At 37.3% G+C, this 13,550-nt stretch overlaps 1 protein-coding gene across 7 annotated transcripts in view; it reads right to left on the bottom strand.

Annotated features, from left to right (window-relative positions):
- Positions 1 to 13,550, bottom strand: part of SCLT1 (sodium channel and clathrin linker 1) — a 106,956-nt gene that overhangs the window by 47,654 nt on the left and 45,752 nt on the right. For all 7 annotated transcript variants that reach the window (XM_079770675.1, XM_079770671.1, XM_079770673.1 and 4 more), the window contains 3 exons: positions 8,404 to 8,494; positions 6,762 to 6,853; positions 2,538 to 2,715 (listed from right to left, as the gene is read on the bottom strand). In XM_079770675.1, the coding sequence (XP_079626801.1) occupies positions 2,538 to 2,715; positions 6,762 to 6,853; positions 8,404 to 8,494 (361 nt within the window). The remainder of the gene's footprint in view (positions 1 to 2,537; positions 2,716 to 6,761; positions 6,854 to 8,403; positions 8,495 to 13,550) is intronic.

The following is a 13,550-nucleotide window of genomic DNA, read 5'->3' as shown; positions in this document are numbered from 1 at the left end:
TTGGAGTTCTTACCTAAGTTATGAGTGGTATTTATTTTCTTTGACCTCCTCACCTGACCTTGTCCTAACTAAAAATTTATCATTTTCCTTTGGTATTTATTTCAGCCAGTGCCATCACTCCCTAATCTTTACAGCTGGAGGTCTTAGAATCATTTCTGAATTTTTCTTCTCCCTTTACAAAATAAGTCCTCAAGTCCAAGTGTTGCATTCTTGGAAAAATCTCTTAAATTTCCCTTTATATTCATTATTTGGTATTATTCCTATTAAGTCCCTTGTCATTTCATACCTCAATCACTGTAGACGCCACCTGCTCTGTCTTCTTGATGTGTTTCTATCCCTCCCATCATTTTCATCTCACCTAAAAAATAGCTTCATACTCCCAGTTCTGTTGTCAGTCACACTCATCTCTCTGCCTTCCTATGGAGCCAACTCCTGGCCTCCAACACTTTCTCCTTCAACCCATGCCAATCAGGCTTTTACCACACTCCAAACTGACCACTCAGGAGTCATTTCGGAGCAATTATCTTATTTAATCTGTCAGCAACACTTGAGATAATGGGTTATTTTCCCCCTTATTTTACTTTCTTATTTGGCTTTTTGTGCATCGTTTGGTTTTCCTAACTCACCATTCCTTTTCAGTCTGCGCTGTTGCTTTTTCCTCTTCTCAACCTCTTTGATATTAGACTCAGGCCTTGGTCCTTTGCTCCACCTATGTCCATCCTTGGTGCTCTAATCCAATATCTTTATTTTAAATATCACTTAGATGCTAACAATTCCCAAGTTTACCTGTCCAGCCCAAATATCTTTCTGAGCCCTGAATCAATCAATGAATCAATCAATCAATCTCAATTAATCTCTTTCATCATCCCATAAGTGGCCCAGTGTTCAGATCCTACTATCTTTCAAAGGTACCACACACATTCCCATCTCTCTTTTAAAAATTCGTTTAATAACTTCCCTCCTGCTTAAATAGGTAAGCTAGTAAGAGTAACAGCTGTTTGGCTGTGACAACCTGGTGGGGGAGAAGGAAACACTGAGTAAAGGGGGAAGCACTGAAAGAGAACTATGCTAGGCCGTGCTTCATGTCTGTGTGTGTGATCAGTTTAAAGAACCCTTGACTTCTTGGGACAAGCAACTGAAGGAGAGAACCCTTTAGTAATTAAGCAATGAGTCGAAAGGCAGCTTAATATTGTAGCCACAGATAGTCTCTGTAAGGGTCTGCTGACTTAGGGCTTGGGTGATAAGATGTGAGGGTTAGGCAATGAGTGTCACTACCACCTTCTGTCCACCTGCTCTACACAAAATGTTTATCTTTCACAACCTGATGTTAAGAATGCTCATATAATTAGGCTTCAGAGGGCAAAGAAGAACTATTTTGTCCTGCTCTTAATTTTTTTTTTTTAGCTAATTTAGGTGTTAAGAGAAATTCCCAAGCATTTTATGTCTATTTTGTGTGTTTCAACCATTCTAGTAGACAGCATTCAGATGAGAAGATTAGCATTCCCACAGTTTAAATTTGGATAATTATTTATTTTTTAATAGCTTCTTAATAGACAACATATAGCTTGCTTTGTTTTTAATGGCACTCTTGGAAAACCCTCTACTCTGTAAAAAAGGAAACTTAAAACAAAGCATTTTCATTGTACTTCCCATATTTCCCAGCATTATTACACATATACTAGGTATTCAATAAATGCTGGTTAAACGAATTAATGATCTCTACATAAGGAAGGCAGCAACATTAAAAACAAATATGCATGCTTTATGATTTCTATAAACTATATCCATTCATATGGAAGTGGTAAAAGACAAAAATATATGTGATCACATCGGAATCAATTGTTAGAAGGTTCAAAAAAAGTGAAATAAAGGCCCCAGTTAATAAATCTCCGCAGCTAAATTTAATTCCTGTCAATTAAGCTTCTGCTCTATTAAAGTAATTGTGTAGGTGATAAAGGGGAAATAAAGATAAGATTCATCTCATTCAACTGAATAAAATACAGGGTATATTGCAGTAAAGTGCTGTAATAGGTCTTTTAAAAAATATTTTTATCGATTTCAGAGTGGAAGGGAAGAAGAAGAGAGAGATAGAAACATCAATGATGAGAATCATCGATTAGCTGCCTCCTGCAGGCCCCACAGTGGGGGTCGAGCCCACACCCAGGCATGTGCCCTGACCAGGAATCAAACCGTGACTTCCTGGTTAACAGGTCAATGATCAGCCATTGAGCCACACTGGCCAGGCTATAACAGGTCTTTTAAAGAGTATAAAACTATAGGGGATGAAGATTAGTTACACAAGGATTATAGACAGAAGAAAAGTCTGATATTATACATAAGCTTTTGGAGAGGGCTGACACTTTATTATGTTTTATCATATGAAGTCTTACCATCAATAATGTAGTATGCTTACTAAAGGAGAGCAAAGCAATGTCATTTTCACATGTTTATTCTGTAGTTATAGATTCCCTACTATATCATATGGGGGAATATTCAGTATTTTATTTTTTAATAAACATGTTAACTAGTTTTCTTACCTGGTTTTTTTGCAGGTTAGCTTCTTCTAAGAGTTGCATGCTATTTCTGGAGATTACAACAGCTTCATGTCTCTCCTTTTCTAATTCATTGTACTTCGTTTGTAACTCTCTGGTCTGTTTTTCCAAATGTATTTTATCTGCTCTTAATTGGGTGGCTTCTTGGACTGTCACACATAATCTAAATATTAACAGTCACATTGCAAAAGTTAAAATTTTTTAAAGAGAAGGAAGGAGATAGCATATTTACTGAGCACCTGCTACAGGACAAGCATTATTCCAGTTACTTTCATGTGTATTTTCTTATTTGGTTCACACAAAAGTTCTGCATCGTAGATTTTGTTATTGCCACTTTAAAGAAAAACAGACCCATTTAAATAGAGGTCAAACATTTGATCACGATCGTATGGCTAACAAGCAGTGGGGCTGATACTACGCCTAGATATTCAGACTCTAATTATGTTACATTTTCTATAGTATCACGGTATAATATAGAATAGTTATATGATAATGTTATAAAGCAAATTCTTAAATAATGAGTGGTTATTTCTATTTATATGGTCTTTTTTTCTTTCCTTTCCTTTTTGCTTGGCTCCCGGTTCCCATGCTCTACCAGGATTACCCATATTAACTTTGAATATTTTCCCAAGTTCATAAAATCATATACACACATACACAGCATATGCACACTGATCCATAGGTTTCTAAATATAATTATTTTGTGTTATAAAAAAATTAAGATCATTTTTCCATACTTGCTTTTCTCATTGAATAATACCTTATAGAAATCCCCTAGCAGTACACCCAAAAGCTCTTTCCTTTCCTACTCTGATGGATGTAATTTTATGTTAATTTGTATGTCCCTGATTACTGGAGGGTTTAAGTATAGTTGAAAAATTTTGTTAGCCATGTGAACTGTTATCTTTAAATTTTTTCTTCATATCCTTTGCCCATTTTTTTCTGATGGGTTATTTACTTTGCCTGTTCCTTTATAAGAACTCTTTGAATATTAAGATAGTAACTTTCAATCTGTCCTACATACTGCAAATATATTCCCCACATCTACATTTTGGTTGTTGTTGCCTGTTGACTCTACATAGGGAATTTTTATCACAGGACAAAATTTCATGTTAATACAGTTACATTTGACTATTTTTCCCCAACTTCTTGGATTTCATTTTTTATAAAGGTGTTCTCCCTTATCCATAGATTGTGAATGTAAGCTCCGAGATTTCCTCAAAAGATTGCTATGTCTTTCATATTTTAATCCCTAAATCTTTAATAACATGTTCTGGTAGGACAATTCTTCCCTCACATTTCATCCTTTCCTTTATTTTCAGGCATTTTTCCCCTAAGTGGCGGCAGGAGAAACCTGCTCTGTCCTCTCCCCATCCCCATTCTCACCCCCAAATACACAACGCCAGAAGGAAGCTTCCCAGCGCCCCAGCACACCCCATACTCTTCCCGCTTCTAGTGGACAGGAGTTAGCCTTTTTATTTCATTCCTCTCCTTTTAAACATTTTGTTGTTGTTTATTTAGTACCTCTGCTTAATCCTAAATAGAGTTAAGGTCCATCACTTAGTCAGGGTTCTGAGCTGCCAGCAGCAGAAGCCAACCTGAGTGGAAAAGGGTTTATTAAAAGAATAACAGGGTAAATTCATAGACTCACTGGGAGAGCTGGAAAACCAGGAATGAAGCTTTGTAGCAAGGAACATGCCCAAAACTTCCCCCACGGAATTAGCTGGTCTCCCTTTTGGAGAGAAATCTAGGGAATTCCCCAAACATGGCAGGGAGATGAGATGCAGATGGCCAAAAATAATAATTTTATTTTTATCAAATCACCTTTGCACTTCCTGGCTTTTGCATCACATATTGAGCTGTCCTATCATTTGCTGCATTTAGGTTTATTAATGTTATCTTTTTCAAAAGACTACTATTTTCATTATTTAAGGTCCCTCTTATTCTGTTTACTGCTTTTCCCTTTACACCCTACCTTGTGTGATAGTAATACTATCACTCCTGCTTTCTTTGTTTACAGGTTGCTAATATTTTATACTAAAACCTTTATTTTAAACTAGAGGCCCGGTGCACGGATTCGTGCACCAGCGGGGTCCCTCAGCCTGGACTGTAGGGATCAGGCCGAAGGGATCTTTGACATCCCCCGAGGGGTTGGGAGAGGGTGGTTCTTGGGTGACACACCCTGGAATTGGGCTCCCTCCTCTCTGGTTCCTGGTGCATCACCCAAAAACCGAAGCTGCCAAGTCATCGCAGCTCAGCAGCTCCTGCGTTGAGCGTCTGCCCCCTGGTGGTCATTGTGCATCATAGCTACTGGTCAGATGGTCGCTTAAGCTTTTATTTTTTAAAATATATTTTTATTGATTTCAGAGAGGAAGGGGGGAGGGCGAGAGAAATAGATCAATGATGAGAGAGAATCACTGATCAGCTGCTTCCCTTACGTGCTCCCACTGGGGATCGAGCCCGCAATCCAGGCATGTGCCCTGGACCAGAACTGAACCTGGGACCCTTGTGTCTGCAGGCTGACACTCTATCCACTGAGCCAAACCAGCTAGGGCAGCTTTTATATATATAAATTTAAAACAAATCCTCCTCTACTTTCCCCACTTGAGATCTTTGTTCTAGTTCATTTATTCTCTGTTTTAGGTGTTTTCTATAATAACGTATTACTGAACCTTGCTTTTTAATCAAAATCTGCATGTCCCTGCCTTTTAACAGAATTTGGTCCTCTTGTACTGTAATGTAATGATTTCTATGCAGGACATTATTCATTCCACCTTAAATGGCTGAAGCACCTGTGGCAGCAGGTGAAGCACTCTGCCTCTCCCAGAGACCCAGGACACCTGCCACTCTCCTACCAACCCTTCACCTTCCCTTCACCATGGCCCCCAGGCAGGCAGAGCAGGTGGACTCACCAGAGCTTATGAAGAACTAGTCAAAGCTAAGCTACTCATCTAACTCCTGTCTTATTTAGCAGAGCAGGATCCACAGATCATCTAAAAAGCAGGGGGAAAGAGTCCTTTTTTTTGGAAGATGGAAAGAAGTGAGTTATGCTTCTTAGATGCTTGTGGCATTTGAAAAGATCACAAACAACTTTAAATATAAATAATAATTTTAATAACTATGATAATAAGCATTTATTGAGCCCAAAATGTCTTTAATTTTTATGGATGATAGATGACCATTAAAAATATAGCTTTTCAATTGGCAGTTCCATTAAATTGGATACATTTACACCTTAACATACTGGCTGAACATTGCTAGAGTCAGATATCAAGGACACTAAAAACTCTGTTTGCTCTTATACAAAAATACAAGAGATTTTTTTAAAAACCATAATGTGAATTTACAGGCAGGCTGCGGTCACGATATTGTTAAAAGATTACAAATGACAATTTTCAAATTTTTTAAGGGAACAGCTAATAAGAGGAAACGAGTAAAACAACAAAAGATTCTAGAATGAATGTTTGCATTAAGATAGCAATGAAAGACAAAGCTATAGATATATTTAAAAAGTAGTCCAGCCCTGGCTGATGTTGCTCAGTGGTTAGAGCATTGGCCTGTACACCAAAGGGTCTCGGGTTTGATTCCCGGTCAAGGACAGGTGCCTGGGTTGTGGGTTAGATCCCTGGCCCCAGTCAGGATGCGTTTGGGAGGCAACCAATCGATGTGTTTCTTTCACATCGATGTTTCTCTCTCTCTCTCCTGCTTTCCCTTCCACTTTCTCTAAAAATCTGTGGAAAAATATCCTCGGGTGAGTATTAAAGCACAAAAATTAAATAAAAATGAAAAATAACAAGTATCTAGACCTTCAAAGATAACTAAAAAGTATTGCTTCGCAAACCTCCAGAGAAACCATCTATAATGATTTCTCAAGTATTTTTTCTCTTTTGTATCTGCTTAGTAAGAAGTGGCTTTTATAAGATTTTTACCAACTTCATTATTATTTTTCTCTGCTTCAGGATAAAAAGAACATGTTTGATTTGGGGACTGATTAAACTTAACTATGATTGCTGTAGAGAAAAGGTAAAGATAGAAACGATCTTTGAATATATGTTCAAAATATACCAATCTTTTGAATACATTTTTTTAGGTAAACAATGTTCAAAAAAACAGATTTTTTGTTTAGCACTTATAAAATACATATTGATACTCTAATGTAGAATATCTTTTGAAAAGTATAGACAAATCTAGACATATTTAAAAATTTACCTTGTTTCTAATTGTTTTATACTAGATTGCAACTGCTGTAAACGCCTATCTGATGCTTCCTCTCTTCTTTGGGAAGTCACCATATGCTCCTCCTAGAAAATAAAGAAACTGGAAACTTATTCTGAGTATGTGAAAATTCAATTCATCATTCTACAGCATAAAGACAATAGTTCACTCTCTAAAACACACTATTAGAATATAATTTATAAGTTTACAGCAGGACCACTTGAGGAACAAATCATATGTATACTAAAAATGGTGAAGAGAACCTCCCTGTATTAGATACCATCAATCCTGTATTAAATAATCAATAATCAAATAGTCATTGCATATAGATTTCTACTACAGTATTTCTATAGTGCAGTTAGTGTGCCTTTCAGACAAGCTCTGTTAACTAGGTTATACTGCATCCATTATAATAATGGGATAGTTCTTCTTTGACATGGAGATGCTTTAAAATATATTTAGGTCTTATTTGAACAACCTTTAAAAAAATTTACTGCCTGTCTTTCCCTACCTTCTGGTGTGTTATTTTTTGTAATACCATTTTAATTCTTCTATTGGCTTTTAGCTATATCTGTTTGAATTACTTTTTTAGGGTTGCTCTAGAGATTATAATATGCATTTCTAACTTACCCCAATTTACTTAGAGTTAATATTTAATGAATTCAGAGAAAATGTCAAACCTTGCAGCAGTGTATTTATTGCCATATACCATCCTAGTTTTTAGTGCCTTGCCTGTCATATCTTACATCTGCATACTTCACAAATCCATCAAATACAGTGCTAAGTTCTGCTTTAAAGCAGTCAAGTCTTTTAAGGTGTTAATAAGAAAAAAGAAAAATATGTCGATATATTATTTCATAGTTATAATTCCTGTTGCTCTTGATTTCTTCCTATATCTAAGTTGCCATCTGGTGTCACTTCCTTTCAGCCTAAAGAATTTTCTTCAGCATTTTTGAAGTACAGTTCTGCTAGTGACAACTTTTTATCTGAAAATGCCTTTATTTTGCCTGCATTTCTGAAGTACAGTTGCACTGCACATAGAATTCTTAGTGAGCATTTTTTTTTTTTTCCTTCAGCACTTCAGATATATTATTCTAATGTTTTCTGCTCCCACAGTTTCTTGATGGGAAGTCAGCCATTACTTACGGCCATTCCTGTTTATGCCATTTTTCTGTTGCAGTTTTCATGTCTTCGCTTTATAACTGGCTGTCAGTGTTGTCAGGATGTATCTAAAAGTGATTTTCTTTGTGCTTGTCCTACTTGGGGGTTACTGAGATTCTTAGATCTGTTAATATTTTCTACCAAAGTTTAGAATTTTTCAGGCATTATCTTTTTAAACAACTTTTTTGCTCCCTCCCTTCTGCCTTTGCCTGCTAAATCCAACAGCTGGGTCCACAGAGAGTGAGTTTCACTGACTGCCCTCACTGCCAATAACTACACTTTCCTATCTAGTAAGTTTTGGTAGTTATTTCCAATATTATAATTTAGCTGCCTAATTTTATATTTAGAGGGAAAAATAATTAATTCCTTTTCCAGCAGCCTGTTTAATCCCTAATCCAAATAGATCAGGAATAAAATACATGGAAAACACTAAGCTATGGGTACTCAATCAGTTGTCTTAGAAATAAGAAAATACCTTCTTCTGCATCTGTTCTTGAAAATCTTCAGTCACTTTAGTTAACTGTTCCACTTTTGCAACTGCAACTCTCATATCTAACTTGGCTTGCCTAAAACAGAAAGTAAATTAGTACAGTTTTCATACACCATAAAGAATGTAAAAAATTAGAAAATGTAAATTTGGTAAAATCAGTACTGACTTTTGTGCACATACATGTTTAGGAAGGATAATCTGCCCAAAACCAAATCTGTATAATAGATGGTTTCCTCATTTCTATCTAATTTGCCTAATGATTCTACTTCTAAATAGTCTCTAAATTGTGTAATCCATTTTCACTTTTCATTGTCCAAACTTTGGCCCCATCATTACTTCCCAAGACTATTCCAATAGATTACAAATCCATCTCTTCACCGTTGGTCTCCTCTTTAATTCATCCTCTATAATGTATCCTACCTGCCAAAAAGTTTATCTAGTGATAAAAATTATTGTTAAATAATGATTTCTGTATTCTCCACTTTTTTGGGTACACAATCAACACTCCTCTGCATGGCATATAAGACTGCCATCATCTGGCCTTCAAAAGTCTCATGTCTTGCCAATTCCCCCCATGTAATTTTTGTTCCAGGTATAACAAATTACAAGCCCACTGTTTCCTAAACATATCCTTGTCTATTTTTTCACCTGTTTGATTGGACTATCTTCCTCCCTTTTTATGATAACTTCTTCAATCTTCAGGACTTAGTTCAAAAATCTCCTCATTTCAAGTATTCCCTAACTTGTCCTAGTGTAAAAGACCCTAAAATCCCAGTCCTCATAATACATAACACTTTGTGCATTACTAACAGATACCCCCTCATGGAATTTGAAGTTTATAAAAAATGAAATTAAGATCATTAAAGGCAAGGATAACATTTTTAAAATTATTAAATCCTCAGTAGAGACCATAGTGTCTAGCACATAGTAGAAGTAAATATATTATAAATGAACAAAAGAGAACACAAAAGGAAAGGAGATAATCACAGGTATATCTTGATATTTTACTTATATTGTGCCTATCCAATTTGATATTTCATGTGCAAATCCTAGAGTAATTTTGTGAATCTTTCATTTGAAACAGAATCTCTCTCCCACATAATTTAAAAACCCTTGAGATAATGGTCCTAAGACCTGATTTTGTAAGTCATTAAAAAAAATTCTTAAAGTATTTAAATTATTATATTACTAAAGGCCAGGTGCATGAAATTTGTGCAATGGAGGGGGGGGGAGTTTTCCCTCAGCCCAGCCTGCACCTTCTCCAATCTGGGACCCCTCGGGGGATGTCTAAACTGGCAGTAAGACATCCCTCTCACAATCGGTTCTGCTGGCTCCTAACTGCTCGCCTGCCTGCCTGCCTGATTGCCCCTAACCACATCTGCCTGCCAGCCTGATCACCCCTTAACCGCTCCGCTGCCGGCCTGATTAACACCTAACTGCTTCCCTCCCGGCCTGATTGCTCCAAATGCCCTCCCCTGCCAGCCCGGTCACCCCCAAATGCCCTCCCCTGCTGGCCTGATCTCAACTCCAATTGCCCTCCCCTGCTGGCCTGGTCCCTCCCAACTGCCTTGCCCTGAAAGCCTGGTCCCCCCCAACTGCCCTCCCCTGCCGACTTGATGGCCCCTAACTGTCCTCCCCTGCAGGCCTGGTCCCCACCAATTGCCCTCCCCTGATGGCCTGGTTGCCCCCAACTGCCCTTCCCTGCCAGCCTGATTGCCCCTAACTGCCTCTGCCTGCCTGATCACCCCTAACTGTCCTCCCCTGCCATCCTGATCTCACCCCCAATTGCCCTCCTCTGCTGGCCAATTTGGTTCTGATTGGTTGATTTCTATGCCAGTCAGCGTCAAAAGCTCCGCCTCCTAGGCAGTCATTGGCTCCTCACAGTTGACCCAGATTTGGTTCTGACTGGTCAATTTCTAGGCCAGCCAGTGTCAAAAGCTCCGCCTTCTAGGCAGCCATTGGCTCTTCACAGTTGACGCAGATTTGGTTCTGTATGGTCGGTTTCTACGCTAGTCAGTGTCAAAAGCTCCGTCTCCTAGGCAGCCATTGGCTCCTCGCAATTCACCCAGATTTGGTTCTGATTGGTTGGTTTCTATGCCAGTCAGCACCTCTGGGCCTATCTCTGGGCCTGATCATAGAGGCGGGGCTGATCAGCAGCCACCCTAGGCTGCTGGTGAGTTGCTGAACTGCTAACCACTGAGAGAGAGAGAGAGAGAGAGAGACAGCAAGCAAGCGCGCGCCTTGGCTGGGAGAGAGAAGCAGGGTCTGATCACCCTGCTTCTCTATCTGGGTCTCACCAGCAGCTGCTGCCACTGCTGATCAGCCCTGCCTCTCTCTCTCTCCAAGAGGTCAGCAGTTCAGCCCACTCGCCTTCTGTGTGCGCAGCCTGGTGAACAGTCGAGCCTCCGGTTGTTGCGGATGTGATGGACCCAGGGTTTTTATATATTAGGATGTCTTCTAAAACACACAGAAAACCTGTTTTTTGAAGAGGAAAATAAGAAGTAATTCATATATACTTATTTATTTCTACATTATTCCACAAGATAGTTAGAAGTAAATAATTGTTTCTATCTAGTTCTGTCATGAAATACTGAAAACTATTCTAGAATAAAAGCTGTAAGGTCTGTTGTCTATATCTGGCTCTACCAACATAATAGCCATGTGAACTGGATCAATCACTTAACCTATCTGAGTCTCAGAATTTCAGCTATAAAACAGAAATAAAAACAATATTTTTCCTGCATAGCTTACAGAATGATCATGTTTAAGTAAGTTAATTCATATTAAAACACTTTATAAACTTTATTGTAGTTTTTACAAATGTAAGCTATCATCATAATCTTGAGCCCCCTCCCCCCCTTTTTTTTTTTTTAGTTGCCAGGAACTTGTGGTCTAGAGTTACTTTATGGTTGGATTGATAAAGCTTGGGGAATGTATGTCTGCCTTTGATTCCTGGCCAATAAATGAAAGTGGGATTTATGATGTGCTGCTTAATGTCTGAACCTATCAGGTAACTCCCAGCCAGGATTTGTTTACTGATGGTTTTCACCTGGAATAGCTGGTTAGATAGCCGGGTTGGACTATGTGACTAGAGGGATAAAAAAAAAGACCCAGCCTTGAGCTTTCCTGAAGCCAAAATTCACTGCACACATGTTGGTAGTTCAATCTGGAGACAAAGCATGTCTTTGTCTGAATAAAGACCCTGGGGCACTTTGCCTGTGCTCTTTTTTTTGCTGCACAATATCCTTTGCTTTTACGTAAAAGCCTTAAGTGAGTAGCTCTGTGGAGTCTGGTGAGTCCCTTCAAATATTTAAACTTTGAATCTTTAGAGGAACCAACAAAAATAATCCTAATTTTATTTTATGAGGAAACTTCATTAACTATATGTTTATAATATTTAACATGCAAACGTTGTAGATATGTCTGCTTGTGTACAAATTATAGCAAGGTCAAAAATAATTTTCATTTTAGAAAAATAAATTTGATAAAAAATAAACAAGAGTAACTAAACAATCTGGATGTCACAACTACCCACATATTTTATTTTTGCCCCAAAGGAACATTTTAAAAAGCACATTATTTCATTTTCACACATGCTTCATTGTTAAACAATTTAAAATTTCTGGGATTTATCTTTAATATTGATCTTTATAAATATTTCATTATTTATAAAAAACAAAGCTTTGCTCTGTTATGCAAAGTATAAGCAAGTATAACATAAAAGACAGGATATAGTACTTTAAATTATAGCATTAACTTAGACACATATTAAAATGCTTTAACATCATTACATGCTTTTGAGATTTAACATCAAACAGAAAGAGTCTACTTTATAAATTTTTTATCAGTTTCTTTTGCAGTCTCATATTAAGGAAATACTAGAAATGTTTACAATAATTTTCATACAATGAAAAATGATAAGCATCTGAGCAAAATAAGATACAAATTTTATTTATTTGATATACAGTCTCGTTTTCCTCTTTAAAATAAAAGAGAAATGCATCCTTTGGTACTTTAATAAGTGTTCCTACAATTATACAGTACTGTAGTAAAGCCAATCATTTATGTTTTAAAAATTTTGATTTTGATTTTTTGTTAATCCTCACTGGAGGAGATGATTTTTTCCATTAATTTTTAAAGAGAGTGGAAGGGAGTGGGAGAGACAGAGAGAAACATCCATGTGAGAGAGACACATTGATTAGATGCCTCCCAGGGACCGGGGATCAGCCTTGTGCCCTTGACCGGCATTGAACGTGGGACCCTTCAGTCTGCAGGCTGACGCTCTATCCACCGACCCAAACCGGCCAGGGCTATGTTTAAATATTTTGGGAATCCCCAAACTTAATTTTATACAAAGTTCTGAAACTTTAAGATAATTTCTGCTTTAGAAAACTGATGGTAAACAGCAAAACTGTGAAAATTTTATTTTAATTGTTTTCTTCTTTCAATCTTTAGTGGCTATCTAATGGTTATACCTATTCAAAAGACGAGCCTACCAAGAAAACTCTGAAAGCAAAAGGTATTAATAATGCACAGACTGAGCTGTCAAAATTTTAAAACAGAGGCGTTTGAGTCTTTAAAAATTTAATTCAAAATTATACAAAAAGTAGTTCAAATTCTAATTTCCATGTCAGAATATAATTTTCTAATATACCAGTTATCTATACTTTCTGTTCATGAACATGAGCTTTCCCCAATTCTGTATGCACAGGCTCTCAGTCTCATTCATTTACAAGGTCTGGGGCTAGTCTCTTGTCATCAGTTTTTCAGCACCTCAATAGCTGATTCTGAGGTACAGCCATTGTTTTATGTTTATCATTTGTCAACATGTTTATCTTTATAAAAAGATTGCAAACAATGATTAAAAATATGGTTTTAGAGTCATATCACTTTGGGTATCACTGACAAACTGGAGAATATTTTAATTCATTTTCTATTATTAAGTAGGCTTATGCAATGGACATGCTCAACAATGTTTATCAAGTTGTGATGCTTGAGACACACAAGGCGTGTTGGAAGGTGGCACAAAACACACAGAGATAGGTGAGACACAGTAATCTTTAGGAGGGCCACAAACAAAGCACACTTTAAGCACCACAAAAATTTAAAATAAAGTTTTATGATTCAAAGTA

Source organism: Cnephaeus nilssonii (genome assembly GCF_951640355.1).
Source record: "Cnephaeus nilssonii genome assembly, chromosome: 5".
NCBI lineage: Eukaryota > Metazoa > Chordata > Mammalia > Chiroptera > Vespertilionidae > Cnephaeus > Cnephaeus nilssonii.
Note: the sequence above shows the minus strand (reverse complement) of the source record. Positions and strands in the feature narration are given on the sequence as shown.